This window comes from Plectropomus leopardus, chromosome 20, assembly GCF_008729295.1.
Source record: "Plectropomus leopardus isolate mb chromosome 20, YSFRI_Pleo_2.0, whole genome shotgun sequence".
Taxonomy (NCBI): domain Eukaryota; kingdom Metazoa; phylum Chordata; class Actinopteri; order Perciformes; family Serranidae; genus Plectropomus; species Plectropomus leopardus.
In genome coordinates, this window is record NC_056482.1 from 27,158,198 (window position 1) to 27,179,725 (window position 21,528).

The 21,528-nt window shown below is 39.9% G+C and overlaps 1 protein-coding gene across 1 annotated transcript in view; it reads left to right on the forward strand.

Moving 5' to 3' along the window:
- The window catches only part of LOC121960322 (zinc finger protein JAGGED-like), a 35,776-nt gene extending 14,875 nt beyond the window's left edge, over window positions 1-20,901 (forward strand). The window contains exons 2-3 of the mRNA XM_042509996.1: window positions 15,799-15,932; window positions 20,539-20,901. Of these exons, the coding sequence (XP_042365930.1) occupies window positions 15,799-15,932; window positions 20,539-20,839 (435 nt within the window). The 3' untranslated portion in view covers window positions 20,840-20,901. The remainder of the gene's footprint in view (window positions 1-15,798; window positions 15,933-20,538) is intronic.
- Window positions 20,902-21,528: the final 627 nt, after the last annotated feature.

Sequence of the window (21,528 nt, forward strand, 5' to 3'; positions counted from 1 at the left end):
GTGTACCAACCATCCATCCTCTAAGACCTCCTCAATTTGTTCACACTCTTTCATTAACAACACACGCTCACAGACGGACAGACACACAAACACTCACACATCCCCTCGCTTACCCATCAGTCCATCCGGTCCCCGAGGTGTCGGCCATCACTGTCTCTCGTAGGCGTTTCCCCAGCAACCACAGCCTCCCCCATCAGACTTGAGAGAGTGCCTTTTTTCTCAGTTTGCTTTGGTTTCTGGAGGATTACCGTGCCGGTGTTGTGTCTCGGTGTGTGCATGAGCAGAGGAGGGTACACTGGAGCATGTCACGCAATGAAAATGTAACAATGAATTACATTTTGTGTGAAACAATGCTTCTATAAAAGCTTCCTTTCATTTAAGCAAACTGCTCGTGACATTTGGCTGCCACAGGAAGCTAATTTGTCTGCAGGAAAACACAGACTGAATCCAGACCAACTCTGCATGCATACATATTTCTGGGGATCATTCGCATTATTTTACATACCAATATGCCGTGTAGTGCAGCTACTGCAAGGGATCTGTTTTGCAATCATGGATAATTCATGATCTGCACCGACATTGCATATGAAAATCCTTTTGAAGGCGGTTTGGGGCTAAGGGAAATTCCCCTTTCTTCCACTTCCCTTCACTTTGTAAAGGCCGTGCTGCTTCTGTTTCAGTGCATGTGAATTTGCACTGTGAGATAATGCTCTTTTCACTCAGGTGATCTGACTCACCTGTGATGTATCGGCTCATATCAGCTGCCTGTGTTTAACATTCCTGCTGCAGTTTCACTCAGACATGTAACGACATGAACAGTATTGACAGTTTTATAGGATTGCTTACAGACACAATCAGAGGGGTGTGTCTGTCGCTGCGTTTACACGCACACGCTAGTATCATCATCAGGAGGATTGATGTTGTGTGTTTCAGCAATGAGTTCTCTGAAATGATCGCGGATTCATGTGAAACTTCTACTCGCTCAAGAACCTGCAGGAGGAACCAAAAACATGTTTTTATTTAGGTTTAATTTGATGTCTTTGTTAGGCGACGTTTGATGTAAAATGAGTGATCATGCTTATTGATCGGCACAACAACCCAATAGCTAGAAAAAATGTTGGCATTGTTTGGGCACAAGAACCACTTGGTTATAGTTAGGAAAATAAAAAATAGCTGATTTGTGGGGCAGAGCGTGCCACTAATCCAGCAAGAAAAGAAGCAATATCCTGATGAATCGCAACCACTTTTTGAGTCTGTTTAAAAAAAAGAAAAAAAACTGATTTTCATGCCTCTATCCCTGCAGGAAAAACAGCAATGTCTTTGTAAAAAAACAAAAAAAATAAATAAATAAAAAACACTTTTCAAGCCTAAAATGCAAAACTCCCATGTTCTGCACCTTAAATGCTGCTGGAAACACAAGAATGAATCACAAAATAGCCACGAGTTATGTTGTTTGTAGGTCTCAAACAGTCTGTAGGTGTCACACCATTCAGCATCCTCTCCACCTCATATACTGCATCAGTTCTTAATGCTGATGCCATGGCGATCTTGCAGCTTTTCTGAGCTTGTAAAAAGTAGACTTTTTAGATATATGTTATTCTCATAGGACAGCCACACTACAAACATGATGATTTTATAGATTATAATCCATTGCTGTGGATTAAACTCACCAACAGGATATAAAGACGTTAAAAATGAGCACAACCTTAAACATCTACAGCAGGAAAATACCACATACACATTATTGTAGCAGTGATGGGATAGGAAAACACAGACAGGGACCGTTTTACTGCACAGTGGATACTTTAGGCACATTTTGCAGGGCTTTTACTTGTAGCCAAATATTTGCACAGTGTGGTATTTGTACTGTAACTTAAGTAAAGGGTCTCAATAATTCTTCCACCACTGACTGTAAGTGAGATGAATGCCGTGTCAGCAGTCAGTGCGTTGTTGACTCCAGGATGACCCGTGCAGGCACATGTCATCCTCTGCACGCGCCGTAATGGCGGCTAATTAATAACCACTGTCAAATCTGAAGATCTGCGCTGGAGAACTGACAGCGTTGCTCTGTGAGGACAAAGGAGGCAATCGAATTACCGTCCATTTTACTGATTTCATTTCCATGGCGGAGGCCGCGGCTTCAGTGGGTAATGGTTTCTGGCAACGATGGGGCCCTTAGTCCTGTTCAGTGGAGCTGCAACATCCCCCCAGGGTTTCATCGGCAGTTAGAGCTGTCGTTTCTTTTTCTCTCGAGGTCATTTAATGGAAAAAAAGAAAAGAAAAGTTATGCTTGTCGTTAACCTCACGCACTCTTCTTTTACGCATAGGTAATTGTACTCCGCTAAACAACGTCCTTGTGTAACTGCGTAGGTCAATCAAATGTGAAATTAGACAATTTGGTTTTCATAGAGAGATCTTTATTTAGGCTACCGATAAGCTGCGTAGTATTATTGTCAGGAAACAGGCCAGAGACCTTTAATTGGAGGGGCAGAAACTCGGGAAGACGAGGGCAGGAGGCGGAGGATGCTGCTGCAGTGTTTAAGGAGCGAGAGGCTTCTCCGGGGATAGGGTGCTTTTACTTTGAAGTGCTTGGTGGGACGTGTGTGCCGCACAGCCCCCCCCCCCCCCCCCCCCCCCCAATCCTCCGTCTCTTACTGCCATGTTTGCTGATTGTGTTTTCATGGGCTGATTCTCGAAGCTTTTGGCCCAGGAGAGACGAACTCCAGGGGAATAACAAGGAGGCAGAGACGCTCCAGTGTTTTCAGGTCATGGATTGATGTTGCTGACATCAAAAACCTCTGAATCCAGTTGATACCTTGACACGCTGAGTGTGTTTTTGTGACTGTTTGATTGACAGGTCGCACTGAATTGGCTTATATGGAGCAGCCGTATCAATTCAGTGGGATAACGACCATTCACGTTGTATTTCCTCATGCTCATTTGCCCACATTAGAGGTTTCTTCTCTTGCCTTTTTGTTCAGATTATATCAAGCAAACGACAAAGAAAACATCAGTAAAACTGTATTTTTAACGATGCTTAGCAGACGTTTGACCCTCTCTAGCCATTTAAGTGATTTAGTCTTCGTCTTTGCTCACTTTAATATCCATCAAAGTTAAAATGTTATGGATGGTGTAATGAGACACAAAAATGTCATGAGATACAGGATCATTAGGTAATATGCAATGATTAAGATCAAAAACTATCAATATGATTTCTTAACCTTTTTTTAACCCTATAAACCCATTAATCATGAAACTATATATATCTGTATTGTGATTTTTCAAACAGATATTGTACAAGATTTAAGGGCTTTTTTAAGTTGGTTAAAGAAAAACTAAAAATTGACCACAACCCTTTAAAACCACCATTTACCTTCCACTTAAAAAGGTCTGAATTAAAGGCTTAATAAAGGATAGTTTTCACAAATTTTTGGTCAATTTTAAGATTTTTTTTGCCACTTAAAAATGTACGGTTAATTAAAGTAGCTAAATAAATAATTCCGTTTATTAATTATCCCCATGTTTAGCATAAACCCCGAATTTGCCCCTGAATTGACAAATTAAGGTCCTCTTTATCTATATTAAAGCCCTTTTAATTAATTATAGATTTTAGGCGTTAATACTTACTAATGTAAACTAAAATCCTTATAATTTCCTTAACACTATAAAATGGAATCCCTTAAACTATCCCTTAAAATAACAAAAAATTACCCATTAATAATGAAGTCGGATTTAAAGGGGTACTTTATGGGTTGTGTATGTATTAAAATAAATTAGAAATGACAAAATCTTTAATTCTTGATGGATTAAATTCACAGTTTGAAAGTTTAGAGAGGTTGGAACGACTTTACATAGACACACACAAAAAACGCCCTAAGGTAATATCTTAATATGTTTTTGGTCAATTTTAAGGTTTTGTTTAATCTCTTGAAAAACCTAAACCGCGTATAGCATTAAAGTACCTTAATATACTAAAACCCATCAGTTTTTCCAATAATTTCTCCTGATTCTGGTGAAGACAGGAAGCTGAAAAACAAAAGAGAGCAGTGAAAGTGCTTCCTTGTTTATAAAATGCATTTATTACTTTTTGTTATAAGCCGTTCTTATAATAAATAAAATAAAGCTTTAATTGAGATATGAAATGAAGTGCTTGTAGGAAGCTGTTGTGTTTTATTTTGAAGCCAGACTCGCTGGCAGCTGCTGAGTCCATCTGATGCTTTTCTTTCAGACCCGATACTCACTCTAAACCAAATCTATCTGGACCGGCTCTGTAATGAGATGCATTAGAGTCGTGTGGCACAGAAATCCAATACTCCCAGCCATCCGCCCTCCACCAATCCACCATCAACTAGGCCACAAACTGGGCTAAATTTAGTGGAGTCTTTTGTCTCTGGCTGCTCTGAAGTCTTTTTTACTTGTGAGACTTGTCAACACGTTTAGAAATTGATGTCTTGTCAGATGATGTTCGGGCTGTTTTAAACGTGATTCCATCGATTCCTGTCTGTCTGTTATCTGTAGCTCGCGCGCCCTTCCTGTTGCACCGCTTGTCACTTATTTCAATATGGCTGTTTCATGGCTAGATGATAAAGCCATTATCTAGCCCATTCAACAACTGTCACACGCCCGTCGCCGAGCGGGTAACAATTAATTTTCTCCGGTGACAAAGCCTCAGCGGCTCTCTGAATTGAGATTACATTTCTTTGTCAATTTTTATTTGAAAATGTATATTTCACAAACTGTGTGTGTGTGTGTGTGTGTGTGTTGCATCAGTTAGCTCACAATGCATTTGATTCCCCTCAGCGGGGCCTCAGAGCTGTCAGCCGCAGAGTCGGTGGGATGCTCTGGATTGTGACAAACTGCAGCAGATGACAGCTGAGAGATGACGGGGAGCGATTGTGCTGCACCGCCGGCAGACGGGAATTTACCTCTTTATATGAGCACTGCATCACGTTTCACACACACTGAAACGTGTTTATTTGATTGTGTTTCCCTACAAAGTCGTATTTCAGATCGTAAGCACTTTCCTTAATCAATTCTTGGTAAAACTAACAATCGGTTAATCGTTATTTGACAAAAAAACATAAAAACTTTGCATATTTCAAACAACAACAAATGCGTTTTTTCCTCACACAAACTGCAGTAGGAGCAGTAACGATCGTTTTTTATAGTTTGTAACTTATTTTTAACTTATTGTATTTTAAAGTGTGTTTTATTTAAATATTTATTAGTATCTTTCTTTTTTCTTGTTTGTTTTTATCTGTATTGTCTTTTTTTTTTCACCACTTGGAGCAAAAGTAAAGCAAAGTATGTACCTGTACTGCTTGTGCATGTACAAATGGCAAAATAAACTTCTTCACTCTTAACTCACAGCAACATGTTGCATAAACTATGACAGCACTGCATAGCCTATCAATTGAGTACGTTTCATATATTCGATTAATTCTTAACAACTGATAAATCGATTGTTGATATCATCTCTACTACAAAGCCAAACCAGTCAGTGACTGTATTTAAGACCTGAACCAGAGTTTTTGATGTTTAAAGAAGATTTTATCGAATTTAGACAGAAAACAACACAGAACATTTACATGTATGTTGCATGTATGTTTTTAATAACCTTTTCAGAAAATATAATGGGTTTTGGGTGAGCGGGTCATTAAGGGACAAAGCAGCTTTCTGAGTACTCGAAAGTTACACTTAACTTACAGAAACATGCTGCAGTAGTCCACCTTCCACCTTCTCTTCCCCTCTATCCACGAGTGAAGCATGGAGACAGAATAAAAGAAAGAGACTGAATAAAGTGCAAAATTCATAACAGGTGTTGCATAACTGGATACTGTTCTGTTATCAGACGTGATGACCAATACCGTATTGCTTAAACCTAGTTGTAACATTTAAAAAAAATTATATAAAAATATGGAGATCCTCTTTAATTCCTATGAAATATGAGCTGAAAATAATGAAAACAAAATCTTTTTACCCTGAACAAACTACTTAAAGTGCAGACGAAAACTAAAAGACCACACTTTCTTTCGCTAACGTTCCCTGAAGATTATAAAAGTGCAGCGTCTGCATTTTTTTAAGAATAATATAGATGGCAATGATTTTTTTCTGGGGTAAAATAAACAGCCTAAAAAGCTCAAAATTAATGCATACAACATCTTTATCTGTTAAGCAGTTGGCTGTAAACTTTGAACCTTTTTTTTCTCCAGTTCACTGCTTCAGTAGTACTCTTCATTTTTAGGGCGTTTTTCTGCTGATTATAACTTATGGAAATGTGGGTATAACAAAAATAAAATATCATTAACAATAATGGGATATTCTTTCAGGCGGTGTGATTTAAGCTGACTGTGATTCAAGATTATGATTTATGTGCAAAACAAACGGTTAACAATAGATGAAAACCTCCACTTTCTCATATTTCCAGGTCCTCCGAGTCCGCATGTCGACAAAAGCTGGTGGGGAGAAAACACTTTTAGTTATGAAATATGCATGGTGTATTCAGCACAAAATATGTCACCGCTATCTTCCTCCGAACTGCGTTCCATGATCTGTCTTTTATAAAAAATGCATGTGTTGTTGTGCCTAAGAAACTTTGGCGCAGCCCAACTTCAGTTCGATTAGGGAGAAATCAAAGCGGCGAGGAATAATTCATCTTCATTGAGATGCATTCGGCTTCCAAAAAAATGGACACGACGTTGAATGAAGTGGAGATCGAGTGGAGGATTCCTCTCCAGCGTGAGGACACACAAAGCACGATAAATCAAAAGTCTGTGGCACTGATCCTGAAAACACTGATAAATCAATAATTACAACACATAGCTGAGGGATAAAAAGTTTGCAAAAGAGCTTCATAAAGTAAAAACACAAACTTTACAGCATGACTGATAGATCAAACTTCAGACAGAGATGCATCTGAATGCTGCGTTTTTCCTTGAAGTGTAGATTTATGGCGTCGGAGCTGCTGAAGGCCTCGTCCTCCACCTCTCAGACTGCTATTAATCACCTACACCTGGATTAGAGATGCCTGAATTGCTATAATTAATAACCATAAACCTCTGGGAATTTTAAGCAGCCAGTCACATTTGTTTCTGGGGAGACCTTTTGACGCTGATAGACAACCACGCCGTTAAGACCCTGAGCCAGCTCCTGATTTATGCTTTCCTTTTTTTTGGCTGTTTTTTTGTACAAAACTTTGGTCAAATTTATTCCAGACATAAACGCTGAAACCAGTAAAGATCTGAGACGCACTTGTGGTGATGTCCAGTGGATGCATTTACAGTTTTAAACCTGTGAGAGGTGCTGCCAGCTACTGCACACACACGTGTGTGTGTGTGTGTGTGTGTGTGTGTGTGTGTGTGTGTGTGTGTGTGTGTGTGTGTGTGTGTGTGTGTGTGTGTTTGTAAAGCTTCTCCTTCAGTGATCACAGGACAGCGTCTGCAAAACAGAATAGTATGACAATTAAGACAATGGACCAGACAGAATGAGGCCCTCTGTGTATTCATTTATACCCCCCTCCCAACACACACACACACACACACACACACACACACACACAATCCTCCAACCCACAATCCCCTTTCATTTCCTTCATCTGTCTAAGTGCCTTACTGTACAATTTTCATACTCAAAGCCATTTATCTTATCTTTCTCCCAATAATCTTCTTTCAGAAAAACAAATAAAATTGCATAAATGTAAATAGATTTAAATAGAGCACAATGGCAGTTTAATAAGGGTCGCTTCATTTTTAGTTTTGAGCTGATGCACCTCATTAAACTAGAGGAACTTGAATGGATAAAAAGAGATGCATTATTTTTTCGGTCCCTACCTAAGAGGTGGATGAAACTACAATTTTAGTTTTTATAATAAAATTGACAATTATTGTCGGGTTTTAATATTTATGTTGTTGTAACTTGACTGCATTGATTATTTACATCTCAGCTACGTATGTATCCATTTACTTGTTTTATTTCATGCTTGAAAGGTCTTTATGTAAAAAATGTGTTTTTAAAAAGCTTTACATAAAAATAATGGTCTTTAAAGTAACAAAATATCCAGCTAAAATAGAAGGAGTCTCCTTTTTTGTAAGTTTATTCTTTTATTTTTCTTGACAAGCGTTCATTGTTGGTGGATGTTTTGTTTAGGACCTGAAAAAATTGCAAAGTCCAGTGTGAAGTTGTTTGGATGAGCATTTCTCAAGAGAGCTGCGAGAGTTCTCAATCTCAGCCCGAGCCTGACGCGTCCCAACGGGTCCCGAAAAGCTCAACAACCCAGGCCAGGTTCAGGACGAAAAAATAAACTAAAAAATATGTGCCATTTGGCGGGGTCGGGTATGACTCGGGCGGTGGGAAAAAAATCCTTTTAAAAATAAATACATAAATAACAGTGAGCAGAAGTAATTCTCAATTATGCTAATTTAAAATATAAATAAATCCAGCATATATTGCTGATATTTATTGCTCTGGCAGGGAAATACAGTGTAGAGCTGGTCCATTTTGCGCTGGAGACGCGTGGCCCCGCACAGCTGGTGTGTCTCAGGCGTTGGGAGTGCTTTTCGGGGGCTCGTGCTGGGTTGTGCGCCGGCTCAGTACAGGCAGGATTCAGGCTTAAACCCACGCGGTTCGGTTCGGGTTGTGATGTTTTCGGCCACAGTACCAGAGAACGGGCAACTGGCCCGTTCTACTTTAGAAACCACGGGTATTTCCATATGGCGAAAGTATTGAGGGCTTCATTACCACGGAAACCACCCTGTGAACGAGAGCTGAACTAGTTCAGGGAAATTGTGTTATGGGAAGACGAGTTGTTGTTTCCAGTTATCGGTGCTTTATGCATATTCTCTATAAAGGGCTCAGTCCGGTGTTATCGTGTTAGAAAAGGTCGATATTTGAAGTCAGAGTATGATCCTGGTATTTAGTGGCAGTTCAGGTTAAGATTATTTACGGTCGTGTTTTTTATTTTATTATCTACCTTTTGATCATGTCATAAAAATGCTCCCTGACAACATATTTGTTTTCTATCAAAATATCTGATCTTGCAGCACAATATCCGCCCGTAGTGTCTACAGCGTTATTAAACTTCTTAAGGTTATGTACTCACCACAGCTGGTAAAGATTTGAGAAAAAAAAAACTAAAATGCAACGAAGAGCTTTTGAAGCTTTGTGTTGTTTTGCTTCTGGCCTGTAAATATATGCATGTGCTGGCTCCCAGCCTTCCTCCTGAGACATTCATCTGGTCTACTGGCAGCTCTGGCAGCAATCACAGGAATGACCCGACCTAATGTAGCGAGGAGATCAGCAGACCACGGTGAAAATCATCCCGCACACACTCCCTCCCACACACACACACACACACACACACACACACACACGGAGGCAAGAACATCTGCGACAAACTAAACAAAGGACCAGAAAGCTGAACTGGATCCTCGGCACACTGAGCCAATACCCGCATGTTTGCTCACAGCCGAGCAGCTAGACATTCGCTGTACTCCAGTCCTGTTATTTTGTCTTCCTCGGCGCGGCGTTTGGGGCCCGTTCATACATTCGCCCCTCAGAAGCAGCTTTGACTTGATGGTAGGTGACTGATGCTGTGAGAAGAGCCCGGGGCAGTGTTCTTGTAAGCATTAAAATGTGTGTTTCATCATGACAGCACTCTCCCAGATGAATATTTCAGGCAGAAGGTGGGAAGGCAGCGGGATCTGGTGTTGGGAGGGAAAGTGTTGGTTAAAATGCTGCTCTGCATGTTGGCCCCGAGAGCTCAACGCAACTGAAAACACATGCAAACAGACACAACACATAAACAGCATAAATGCATGAGCTGCTCAGAGACTTCTCATGATAATGTGCATTAAGCAGGTTTCACATTACACAACTTTCAAAGTCGTCAGATCGCTGCTCAGCTTGAAGTAGTCGTGGTTTTTACACTTCACGACTGATGGCAACAGAGGGTCACACACTACGTGAAGATCTTTCACCCCAAAAAATATAGATTTATTAATGCATATGCAGATGGTCACATGGGTTTGAGGAATGATTGATTTCTTTATTTGAAGGTTTTCGTATCTGTTTGCGTCTTCTGTATTTTATTTTGTTTCCTGTATTTGCAGCATGTTTTTGTATTTGCTTTAAAATAATACCATAATATTTTGAGGCCATAATACGATTCACAATGTATCACAATATTTGGAATTTCCTTTAAACTACTATAAACTACTAAAATACCAAATTATTAGATGAACTACAATTACGAATAACATAGCTACTGACATAAAATAAAGTTACTTAAACTACTATTGGAATAAAGTTTCATAAAAATACAGTTAGAATTTGAAATAAAGTACTCTTACAGCAAATTTAAATATAATATAGCTGCAAGTAAATAAATCAAAGTGGAACCCCGGTGGTTTTATTTTGAAGGACCCGACTCGTCTCAGGCTGGAAGTGTCGATGTTTTGTTTTGGAGCTTCAGGTCAACAGTTGAATGTTTGCAGAAAATTAAAGCGTCATGGTGGTATGAAAGTTGCACTGGTGCTCCGTGGTCACAAAATGAGACTAAATAACCGCGATCGAAGTTCTGCGAAAGCGCTGCAGAAAACGATGAAATGCCGAAGCAAGTCTAATGCCTGTGACTAAAAAACAACAGTGTCAGTGTGTTGTACTGAATCCAATGTTCACACTTGATCAAATTAATTAAAACGACCGATTAATTTATTGATTGATTTATTATCACCTTTTAGCAAAACCTAAAACGATTTTTTTAGCGTCCAGTTGCTTGTGTTTTTTTTGTAGTTCTGGCTCATACAGAATTGCAACACATTAAAGTGATATAAAATCAGGAGAAAAGATAAATAAAAATAATGACTGTGTGAGGTATTGTTGTTATTTCACCTTAAGTGCGACCTTTTGTGAAGCTTTACAATATTGAATTAGAGGATCAAGAGTTCTTTAAACAATTCATATCCATTGACATTTAGTAGGCTCTCGGGTTGCACACTGTGCCCCCGTGGAGAAAGCAATCGATGGCCTCAGCATTTCTCTGCGGACCGACGGGACTCTGCAGAACACGGAGGATGTTTGCCACACATGGCAGGATCCTGCTGCGGCGCCGCCCCTGGGAGAGCTGTGCACACAACTCTGTAGATTCACACAAGGTGAAAAGGTGGCCGAGACGCTGCTTACTCATCTATTCTGCTCACGTTTGGACCAAGAAGGCAGACAGACGAGGAGGGAAGGAGGGGGGGGGGGTACCTCCTTCGCAGCTGAACCCCCAAATGTCATGGAGGGGGCGGCACATTATTGCCATGGAAACCTCAGCCTCAGTAATATTTGATTTTGATCAGGCTCTGATGAGATCGCTCTCACCTGCTTTCTGCTCTCCAGGTGACTGGATTTCCAGTCGGGGAGCAGACTGTAGTCGTTCAGCTCTGGTGGGATTAGTTTTAACTCTGGTGATAATTGGACTGGGGAAAACAGGACTCCATCTCCATGTTTCTCCTTCCTCCTTTTTCCATATGGAGTCCTTCTTAGTGTTTAAAGGGACAGTCCACCGATTCTCAACCGCCTTTTGATAAAAAAAATGTGTGTAGTTTGTGAAGATGGACCGTCTGAAGCTGTGTTTCCGCTCAGTTCAGTTAGGTATGCATTTTTTGAGTTTCCATTGTGAAAAGTCGTGGATAGTGCCAATGGCAACGTTCCTTATCAGCTCCATTTTTGGTCACCCCTCTGCTGGAGGTACCCAGCACACAGATGCGCTACTAAAAGATGGAGTAGAAACACTTCAGTCCAAGAGATTCGACACTGAAGAGCTGTGGCTGGTTTAACCAGTGTTCATACCGTGACGAGTTTTTCCTACATTAGTGAACTATAACTATGACTTAAAAGGATGTTTCTCAGCCTCTAACAGCAGCTGCAGACTGAGAAAAAATTTATTTCATTCACTTCAACAACGGCCGGCAACTTTCGAGGCGGGATGTTTTCTTGTATTATTACTCAGTGAGTTGATAACGTGAATCCATCAACACACCTGAAATTTTAGCATGAAAACTGCTCCATCTGTTTTCATTGTCTCTCTTGGATGAAAGACACTGTTAGTTAGTGGATCTTCAAGCGTTTGAAAACTGAATATTAATTTTGACCACATTATTTGAGCTGCTTATATTCTAGTCCTCACTAGGAAAAAACAAACAAACTTGGAGCATTGTTCATTTGCACTCGGAGCACATTGAAGCCCTGATTTTAAAGAAAGGAGTTAATGCACAAACTAGCAATTTTTAAATGTCCCATTGAGAGAGACTCTCACTGCAGCCTTTTTTGTTTGCTCTTTTTTGTTCAGAAAATGTCGGTGTGCAGCCTTGTTCTGTGGACGTAAACGGGGTGCAGATGTCACTCTGACAACAAACCCGCCCACATGTAAGAGTATCGTCTGTGGTGGAAACAGATCGAGGGTCGAGATACATGTTCGTTTCTTTTGGTCTCAAGGTTATTATACCGAAAGCTTTCGATGGAAACACGGCTTAACCAGAGCCTAGATCTCCTTCTCGCACCCCAGCGAAACGCTGCCTGATGACACAGATTTAGGCAAAGCACATCATCCGGTGGAGTTTCGCTGGCTCTTGGAGCTGTTGCTCAAACTACAGGCTGTATTTCCGCATTTTTGTCTTGACCCCCACTCATGCCATCACCGCAGACACACAGAGTGAAAAGCTGGATCAAACAGTAAAACTGGGCAGTGCTTACTGAAGCTAAATCAAGATTGTTACTGCCCTGCTTATTTATCACCTAAAAGTGTTTTTAGAAGCATATTTTAGTGCCATGTTTAGCTGTATTAGCAAGAGTATTTGGACAGGAAGTGGGCACCATGCTGCTTCCTGCTCCCTGTAAATGACTGAAAAAACCTGAGATCAAATGGTAAATCGAAGCAGTGCTGACTGAATATAAACAAAGATTCTGTTGCCAATTTCTCACCTCAAATGTTTTTAATTTTCTGCTTAACTGTAATACAAAACAGTTTTTGGTTGGCCATTGTTACACATATGAGTTATCACCAGCAGGAGCGCTATTGGTCCGGTACAGTGCAGTGCATTCTGGGAGTTGTAGGGTTTCTATCCCTTGAATTAAAGCATCTTTTTTTCCAACATTCACTGGTCACGTAATTTTAAAAGTATTTGCATCTTTCTACTGCATAGACGTCCCAGTTTTATTAAAATTGCATCTTTCCACCAGCAATATGCTTCTTTAAGTTTCTGTAAAAGCATCTCTCCATGCTGAAATACCCGCTCATGGCACATAGACATATTGTGCAATCAGGGCTCAAATGTGCTACTAAATTACATCATTTCCACAAAACAACACACCTGAGTCACGGACAACATCAAGATTACTGTATCTAATACTGCGCCGGCCCAACTGCCTGCAATATGAACCCTTCTGTCTAGACACCCATTACCCGCCTGCACCTAAAACAGTGGAATCAATACCATCGCAGGGAGTCATAATGGCCCAATTACTGTTTGTAGGTTTGTCAATGCCGCGTCTCAGAGGACGCTTGCAAAAGGCCACACCGACACACTGTGTGCAGGAGTAATGCCATACATTTGTAATAATGTGTGTGTGTGTGTGTGTGTGTGTGTGTTGGATTGTATATTCTAGGCTGCACTGCTGTGACATTTAAGAGAAACAGGTGACCGCTGCTGTGTGTTCAGACTGTTGTGGTTTGAAACAAGAGCATAAACTGCTCAGTTTGGTGCACTGGGATATGTGATAAGAAAGATATTTTATTTTTATTGTCCGTAAATTATCTAATTTTTCTTAAAGGGACAGTTCATTCATTTATTTTATTTTTATTTGCACTGTTCTTTCCACTTCTATTGTAAATTTCTAAATTTCTTCTATTGTAAATTTCTAAATTTCTATTTCATATTTCTTTTATATTTGCTACACGTTAGGCATTCTGTGGACAGCAAAGTAAGAATTTCATTGTACAGGGAAACATATTTCCATACTGTGCATATGACAATAAACACTTTGAATCTTGAATTGAATCTTGAGTTCACCCCAAAATCAAAAACACATATTTCCCCTTTCACCTGTAGTACTATTTATTAATCCAGATAGTTTTGTTATGAGTTGCTGAGCGTTGGAGGTTTTGGTCATATAAACGTCTGTCTTATAAACGGTATAATGGAGCTAAATAATACTAATACTCGGCTTGTGGTGCTCAAAGTGCCAAAAAATGCATTTGAAAAACTCAACCGCAATGTCTCTTTTCAGGAATCACGACCCAGTTACTGAAGATAATCCACAGACCTTGCTGTAAGCAGTTTCATGTAGGAACTATTTTCTTTTTAGCGAAATACACCCGCCAACTGCTCAGGAGGAAACGTGCATCTACTCATGGATGACAGGCTCATACTCACGACAGCACAACATGTAAACATTAATGGTGTCCTCCTCCGCTGAGCTGTGTGAAGTAGCAGCAGATGCACGCTTCCTTCTGCACGGTGATTTGGTTGGTTTGTCTTAAAAGAAAAAACTTCATAAATGAAACTGCTCACGCAGTCTGCTCTCACTTTAAACTCATCAGATACCACAGCTTTGTCAGCAGCTCTCCACAGCAGACACCCATGCACGAAGGCACCATTCCTGGCCGTATCATGCGCACCAGGCAGCGGCAATTTGGGATAACTGCCAGCATCCACCATAGTGTAAACAGTAAAGTCTTCATGTATGAATGGGTCAAACATACTCCGGACTTTCTCCAGGGAACCTGCTGTTCACTTCCTGTGTGAAACCAAAAGTCAATATTGAGTTTTTTTAACAACTAAATGTAGCATGTTACATGATATATGTCAAGTGAATAATTTTACATGAGACATGTGACGTTTAACTAGTCACCTTAGTAACAAACATACTTATTTTAAGCCAAAATATGGTCTTTTATCTAAGGAGTTTTGTTACCTAAAATATTTTTTTTTCCTAAATCACAGATTTTGGTGCCTAACTCTAAGGAGGCAAACCTAAAAACAGGTGTTTTACCTACATTGTAATTTTATTTAGAAAATGACCATATACATGTAACGAGCAGAAAGTACATTTACTGTGAAAAGTATCTTGAAAAGACGCAGTGAATGTCATAAGTGTAAAGTGACACATCGTCCCTGAACATCCGCAACTGACGCAGGAAGCTACACAGTGCTTCATATTGTGACTTGGAGGTCCACTGACAAAGCGCCGTTATTTGACAAATTGAAATGGGAACCTGTTTGCTCAAAGTCTGCAGATCCTCTTAAGTAAATGTATGTTTTTTGGTGCTTTGAGCACCATAAGCTCAGTGCCATATAGTTGCATTATATTGGCGAGAAAGCGAACATCTCTACGGGCGATATCTCCAATACTCTGCAACTCAAGGCAAAAAAATCTAGATTAATACATGGCACTACAAGTAAGAGAACCAACTCTTTGTCATCCTCAAATTTTGAGTATCTGTATCAGATTGACTCATTCTGAATTGACTGGATTTATTGATTTGCTGATCTCATGCTGAATAAGCAGCTGTGACTCACGCACACACACACACACACACACACACACACACACACACACACACACACACACACACACACACACACACACACACACACACACACTCTCTCTCTGATGGTCATACCTTGTTGTACAGCGACTCTGGAGGTCGATGTGAATGAGAGTCACTCTAATAATGCACCAGTGAGTTATTTTGCGTTGTGCAGTGCTATCAATAAACGTGTGTCTCTCTGTGTGTTTCTGCCTTTTTTGTATCAGAGCTTTCCTGCCCTCCATCCCTCATCAGGACCTCGGTCTCCTTCATCTCCTCCTCCTCTCGCTCCTCCTCCTCCTCCTCCTGCCTGTGAAGAATGGCTTCATATGAACTACATAAATCAGCAGCAGCTGAACAGGTACACACCTCTGAATGATACTGTCAGTGGCTAAAGGTGAAATGGATGTAAAAAAACTAAACAGGTTTACACTAAGCAATGGTGGGAGGTAAGTATATTTACTTGTGTACTGTTTTTAGGTACTTTATAGTTGTACTCGATTGTATTTCAGACGAAAATGTTATCCTTTTTCCTGATTATTTGACAGCTGTAGTTACTCATTTAGTTACAACATTTTACAATAGACATTTCACACAGGGTTCCTGCAGAGCCTAAACAGGTCTTTAGATGTCTAAAATTCAAATAGGCTATTTAAATATTAGGCCTTAAAGGGCCTTTAGGACTTTCAGGATTTTAGCATGTTCCTAGGATTTAAGGATATTTCAAGGATTTAAGGATGTTTCTCAGATTTTAAGACACTTCTCCGGATTTTAGGACATTTCACATTTCTAGGACTTTAGGACATTTCTTGGATTTTGGGACGTTTCTATTACTTTAGACTTCATTTTTTCAAGATTTTAGATGGTTCTTAGATTTAAGGACATTTGTAGGATTTTAGGACATTCAGGACTTAGCTAGGACCTGTTGGGGCTGTGGGGGATCCCCCACTGGCTCTTTTTTTTTAATAAACAATCTCTATTTTGATGCTGTTTTTTGCACACTGGCACTTTACGTAAATACAAAAACAATTCTCCGTGTGATTCACTTTAATTTTGTGAACTGGAGAATGGTTAATCACAAATATTTCACATCGGCACTTTCAGAAACAGCTTAATTATCTATATTTAAATAACTGTTGAAGGCTCAAAGAGGTAACAGAGACCATGTACTTTCACACTGTTGTTTTGGTACTTTTACTAAAGTAAAGGATCTGAATACTTCCTCCACCCCTGCTCTCAGGTATCTCACCTGTATTTGAGTGACAGCAAAGGTTGTGCTGATGTAAAAGATCCAACATGAGTCACCCTCCCACCCCGCCGTCCTCTCTCCAGAGGTCTGCGTCACGCTGAGGACAGGGGAATTGAAGAGGCAGGCTTTAAGAGGCTTCTTTTCGGGACCATTAGTCAAAGGCGGGGACACTATCAAGGCTTTGATTACAATGGTGTGGAGTATTCCCCCGGGCTCCTCTCTTCTTCATTCATATTCTGCTCTTTAAACATCCCATTCATCAATTACCACCACTGCGGCACCACATGGCCGCCATTGTTCACTGGGACTCACACACCGGGTGCACACACATTATGCAGAGTGCGCACAAACACCCCCAAACATATAAAGTCCATTATCATAAACATGCACAGATGCACACATAGATACATGTAATGATGTAGCTGGCTGGTGTCCTCACACAAAGACGCTGATGTGGATCTGGAGAGCGTGCAGGATTCTCCTGTCTGTGACCGGAAAGCGTTTGATACCTTAGTAAAGGGAATAGAGCCATGCTTTACATGGTTAGCATGGTCATGGAAAACCTGGAAAAGTCACTGAAATTCTCAATAACCTTTTCGGGGCCTGGAAAAGTTGTTTGTATTAGTAAAAATCGTTGAAAGTTTTGTGGAATTTTGTTGTGTGTTATGAAATTCTTACCGTAATCTTTCTACACAATGCAAATCTATTTTCTGTTACTATCGACATAACGCAGCTCTAATATGCGCTGATGTGACGTTTTGTTTATTATTATGTCTGTTTCTCAATGCCAGCTATCTAAAATTCTGTTTAAGCTTGAATCTGATGTAAAAAAAAAAACAAATATTGTGGGTTCTTGAAAAATCAAGGAAAAGTTTTGAAATTTTGTCCATAGAAACATGTGCAAGCTCTCTTTTTCACCTTTTATAGCCATGGTAGAGGCTTGGCTCCTGGACAGGAATAGGTTTTTGGTACCTTTCTGGCGTGGCGTGGCATGGCGTGGCGTGGCGTGGCGTGGCGTGGCGTGGCGTGGCGTGGCGTGGTGTGGCGTGGCGTGGCGTGGCGTGGCGAGGCGTGGCGAGGCGTGGCGTGGCGTGGCGTGGCGTGGTGTGGAGTTTTGGTCTCCAGATATGTAACAAAGAACGGTTTAAACAATCCTTCCTTCCATTTGCAGAAAGACTCTTTCTCGCTCGCCTCTGTGTGGCAGCTGAACTCACCTTCTGCACTGGACTCACTGATCGTCGTCTCTGTTGCACATCTGCACTTTACTGTGTTTGCACATTTATCTGCACATTTTTTATTTTATTGCTCTTTTTAATCTTTTTTTGTTTGTTTTCTGTACGTACTGTACATATCTTTATTATTATTATTGTTGTTATTTTCTTTTATTCTATTTTATTCTATGCTAAGTGCCTCCCTTTGTATATATATTTGCATTATTTTGCGTTTTTAACGAACATTTTACCCAGTTGCTGCTCTCTTATTTGCTGCTGTAACAAAACGATTTCCCTCACTGGATTAAAAAGTATTTTTATTCTATTCTATATTGCTGCATTTATGCTGCTGCAATTTGAGGGCAGCTGCTTAGAGCAGGAGAAACCGTAAGGCACCGAAATAATTTCTGCTCAAAAGTTTTGAATATACAGATAGAGTCTCCGGCTTTTGTTTGATATCAGGTTCTCCAAAAAAAGGTTGTTGCACATTTCAGATCTGTAGTTAACTTGTTTACTAAATTATGTAAATGTAACTGTCACATGGAAAGTTGAGTCGGGTACAGCCCTAAAAAGAAACAATCTTTCGCCAACAAATGTGCCTTCGTTGCTTCCATGAGCCTTTTGTTGAACGGCGAAATCCCCAAATGCAGTAGCTAACGTTGTGTGGTTTTTAGAGCGCCTGCATGCACCTTTTTCTTTCACCTCACACACCTCTCCCTCTGCCGCCCCGTTCTTCTCTCCCACAACCCCCGTTGAGAGAGACGCCTCAGTTTAAAATCCTCAGGGCTCGATGGATAGAAGGAGGAAGACAAACTAAAGGTAGTAGTCAAGAGAAAATCATCACTGTGGTGTGCAGTTTGGGTCCAGATGGAGAATAAAATGCCTGAGTTGCTGGCAGCTTGAGAAGTAATTACAGTCATTTAGCTGAGCTGCATATAGACTGCATGTAAACACACACATATGCACACAGGTGGTGATATATATAGTTCACATGAATAATGGATAAACCAACACACGAACGCTGCATACCAACGAGCGGGAAACGACGATAAACTTCCACCGTTTCTGTAGTTTTAAAATGTGTTTGCTGTTTGCTGCAGGTAGTTTAAAGTAGTTTTTTTGGAGCTTTTATACTAAAACTGCTTCCTGCTGTGCCTGAAAACAACACCAAGACACGGTGAGATTGAACCAAAACAGAAAAGGTTTCAGCTACACACCAGTCAGGTTTCCATCCAGGTGCAAATTTTATCTGAATTTACAGAAAAATGAGCGAGAGAAAATTTAAATGAATGCTTTTATCTATGCACTGCCATTACACCAATATTAGGAGTGGATCGTATCAAAATCAACAGCTGGAGGCACTAATTCTCCCGTCAGTAGCCATTATATCATTGCAGAGAAGGTTGCAACGAGATGATGTCATTTCAAGAGCATCTAAAACTGTCAAACAATGATGCATTTTTTTTTGCAAATTTTCTGTGTTTTTACTGCATAAATTGAAAATGTGCATAAAAACATTTGGATGGGTTTGCACTTGATGAGTTGGGAAGCTGCAGAACGAGGTGATTATTATCTGTATTATCATTATTACCACACGATAAATGAGAGATAAGTAGGACTGCGTTGACCAAAACTGTGATTTTACCTCGCTGAACACAGGAGTTGCTGTTGTGCTGCTGCTTCCATCATTTAGTTTGTTAACTTAAAAACAAATGACCCCAAATTAGCAAGAAATTCATTTAAAAAAAAAAAAGAAAATTAGCCAAACAACGACAATAATAGCAAAAAAACAAAAACAAGAAAATGATTTAAAAATTCTGCAAAATAATGGTTTTCTACAGATTTTTCAGCTTTTATTTTTAATTATAATTTTTACCAATTTCTTGCACTTTGCAGGACATTTCTTGCTAAGTTGCGTCTTGCATTTTTCTCCACGTTTCCTAAAGAAATGTGCTCAGTTAGTTCAAAGGTTTAAATACTTGTGAAATGTGTCTGAATGCAGCACAAGTGAAGTGATTTTAGTCCAGATTTCAGAGGGTTAAAAGCGTAGTTTGTTTTCACTTAAGTCTCACACTAACACTGACTTACTGATGTAGACCAGCAGCTTCTGAGTCCAGTGAGGTAAAATGAGTATTTCTGTCAATGCAGTCTGGCCTTGAAGAGAACACAGATACGTTTCATTTTTGGTTCTCTTCTCCGTTAGAAAGTGCCGTCTGTTTGGGACGTGCTGGAAAAGAGACCTGGATTATATTGCAGAAGTTGTGTGAGGGTTTAAATTGATGTTTATAGTTTGTTTTATAGTTTCGCTGCTTACGACTTCAGTTTAACTTTAGTTTTCTATGTTTTTGGATTCTTTGTTCACCGTGGAGGTATTTGATAAAAGTTTTCTTCACAAATTCAACATAAAACGTGTTAAGTAACTGACATACAAACAGTCAACTCTTAAAGTTAATCCTCACAAAGCTGCCTCTTGTCAACACACTTCATCTGTTTCTTGTCCTCCGCAGGTCTTTTATTGTATTTCCATTCATCAAACCGTCACCGTACGACCATCAGATCTTCCACTGCTTCCTGCCTGAATCAGCTTTCAGCCCGTCATCCTCTCCTGTCTGTCACAGCCTCCCCTGCACCTTTCATCCGCTCTGTCCTTCATCTTTTTGTTCCCATGGTGCCTCATTGCTCTGTTTGTTTGCTCCCTGCGATGTTCAGGTGGGTCGGACCCTCGGCGAGTCTCGGCAGAGCTCTGCGGAGGTTTGTCTGTGCAGCAGAGATAAGGTTTTAAGGGTCAGGACTAATTTTGAGTCCTAACACAGAGGCTGCGTTTGAGTGAGTGAGAGGTCAAACACGGCAGATACGTCCACTACAACTATAAAGCCACTCCTAATATAAATATACATTTCATTGTCGTCCGTCGTTTATTAAATCCTGCCTTTATAGCATCTATAGAGGACACAAAAGAACAAATGATCACACAAAGAAATGGATTTAAACAAATCACAAAACACATTATTTTTTTACAGGGACAATGCTCATTAAGATAGGAATTTTAATATAATCAAACCCTATTTTTGACCCTTTTTAAAAATAATTTTGATAACTTTGAATCATGAACGAAATAGGCAGGGATAAAAATCACTTTACAAGTGAACAGACCATAGTATAGTTTTATTTCTTACATTTTTCTGCTCTGTTTGTCTGTATAAATAGCAGGAAAAAAATCCTAACATTGAAATTTTTAAGAATAATTTTTGAATGATTTTCATTATTGTCAAAAATGTTGATTTATTGATGCATGTAAATTGAAAATAAGAAAATTGAATGAAAAATGACAAATTTCAAGTCAAAAGCCTAGAATGACACCCAGAAATAATACAAGTCATGCTTTTGTGCTTTGATGGCTGTGGGATCAAAAATGTCAGTTTGAATGGGTTTCAATGGCATTTTTGACTGAATGTAACTGTTTAGTTTCCACAGTGTATTTTAGACTTATTGTAGGA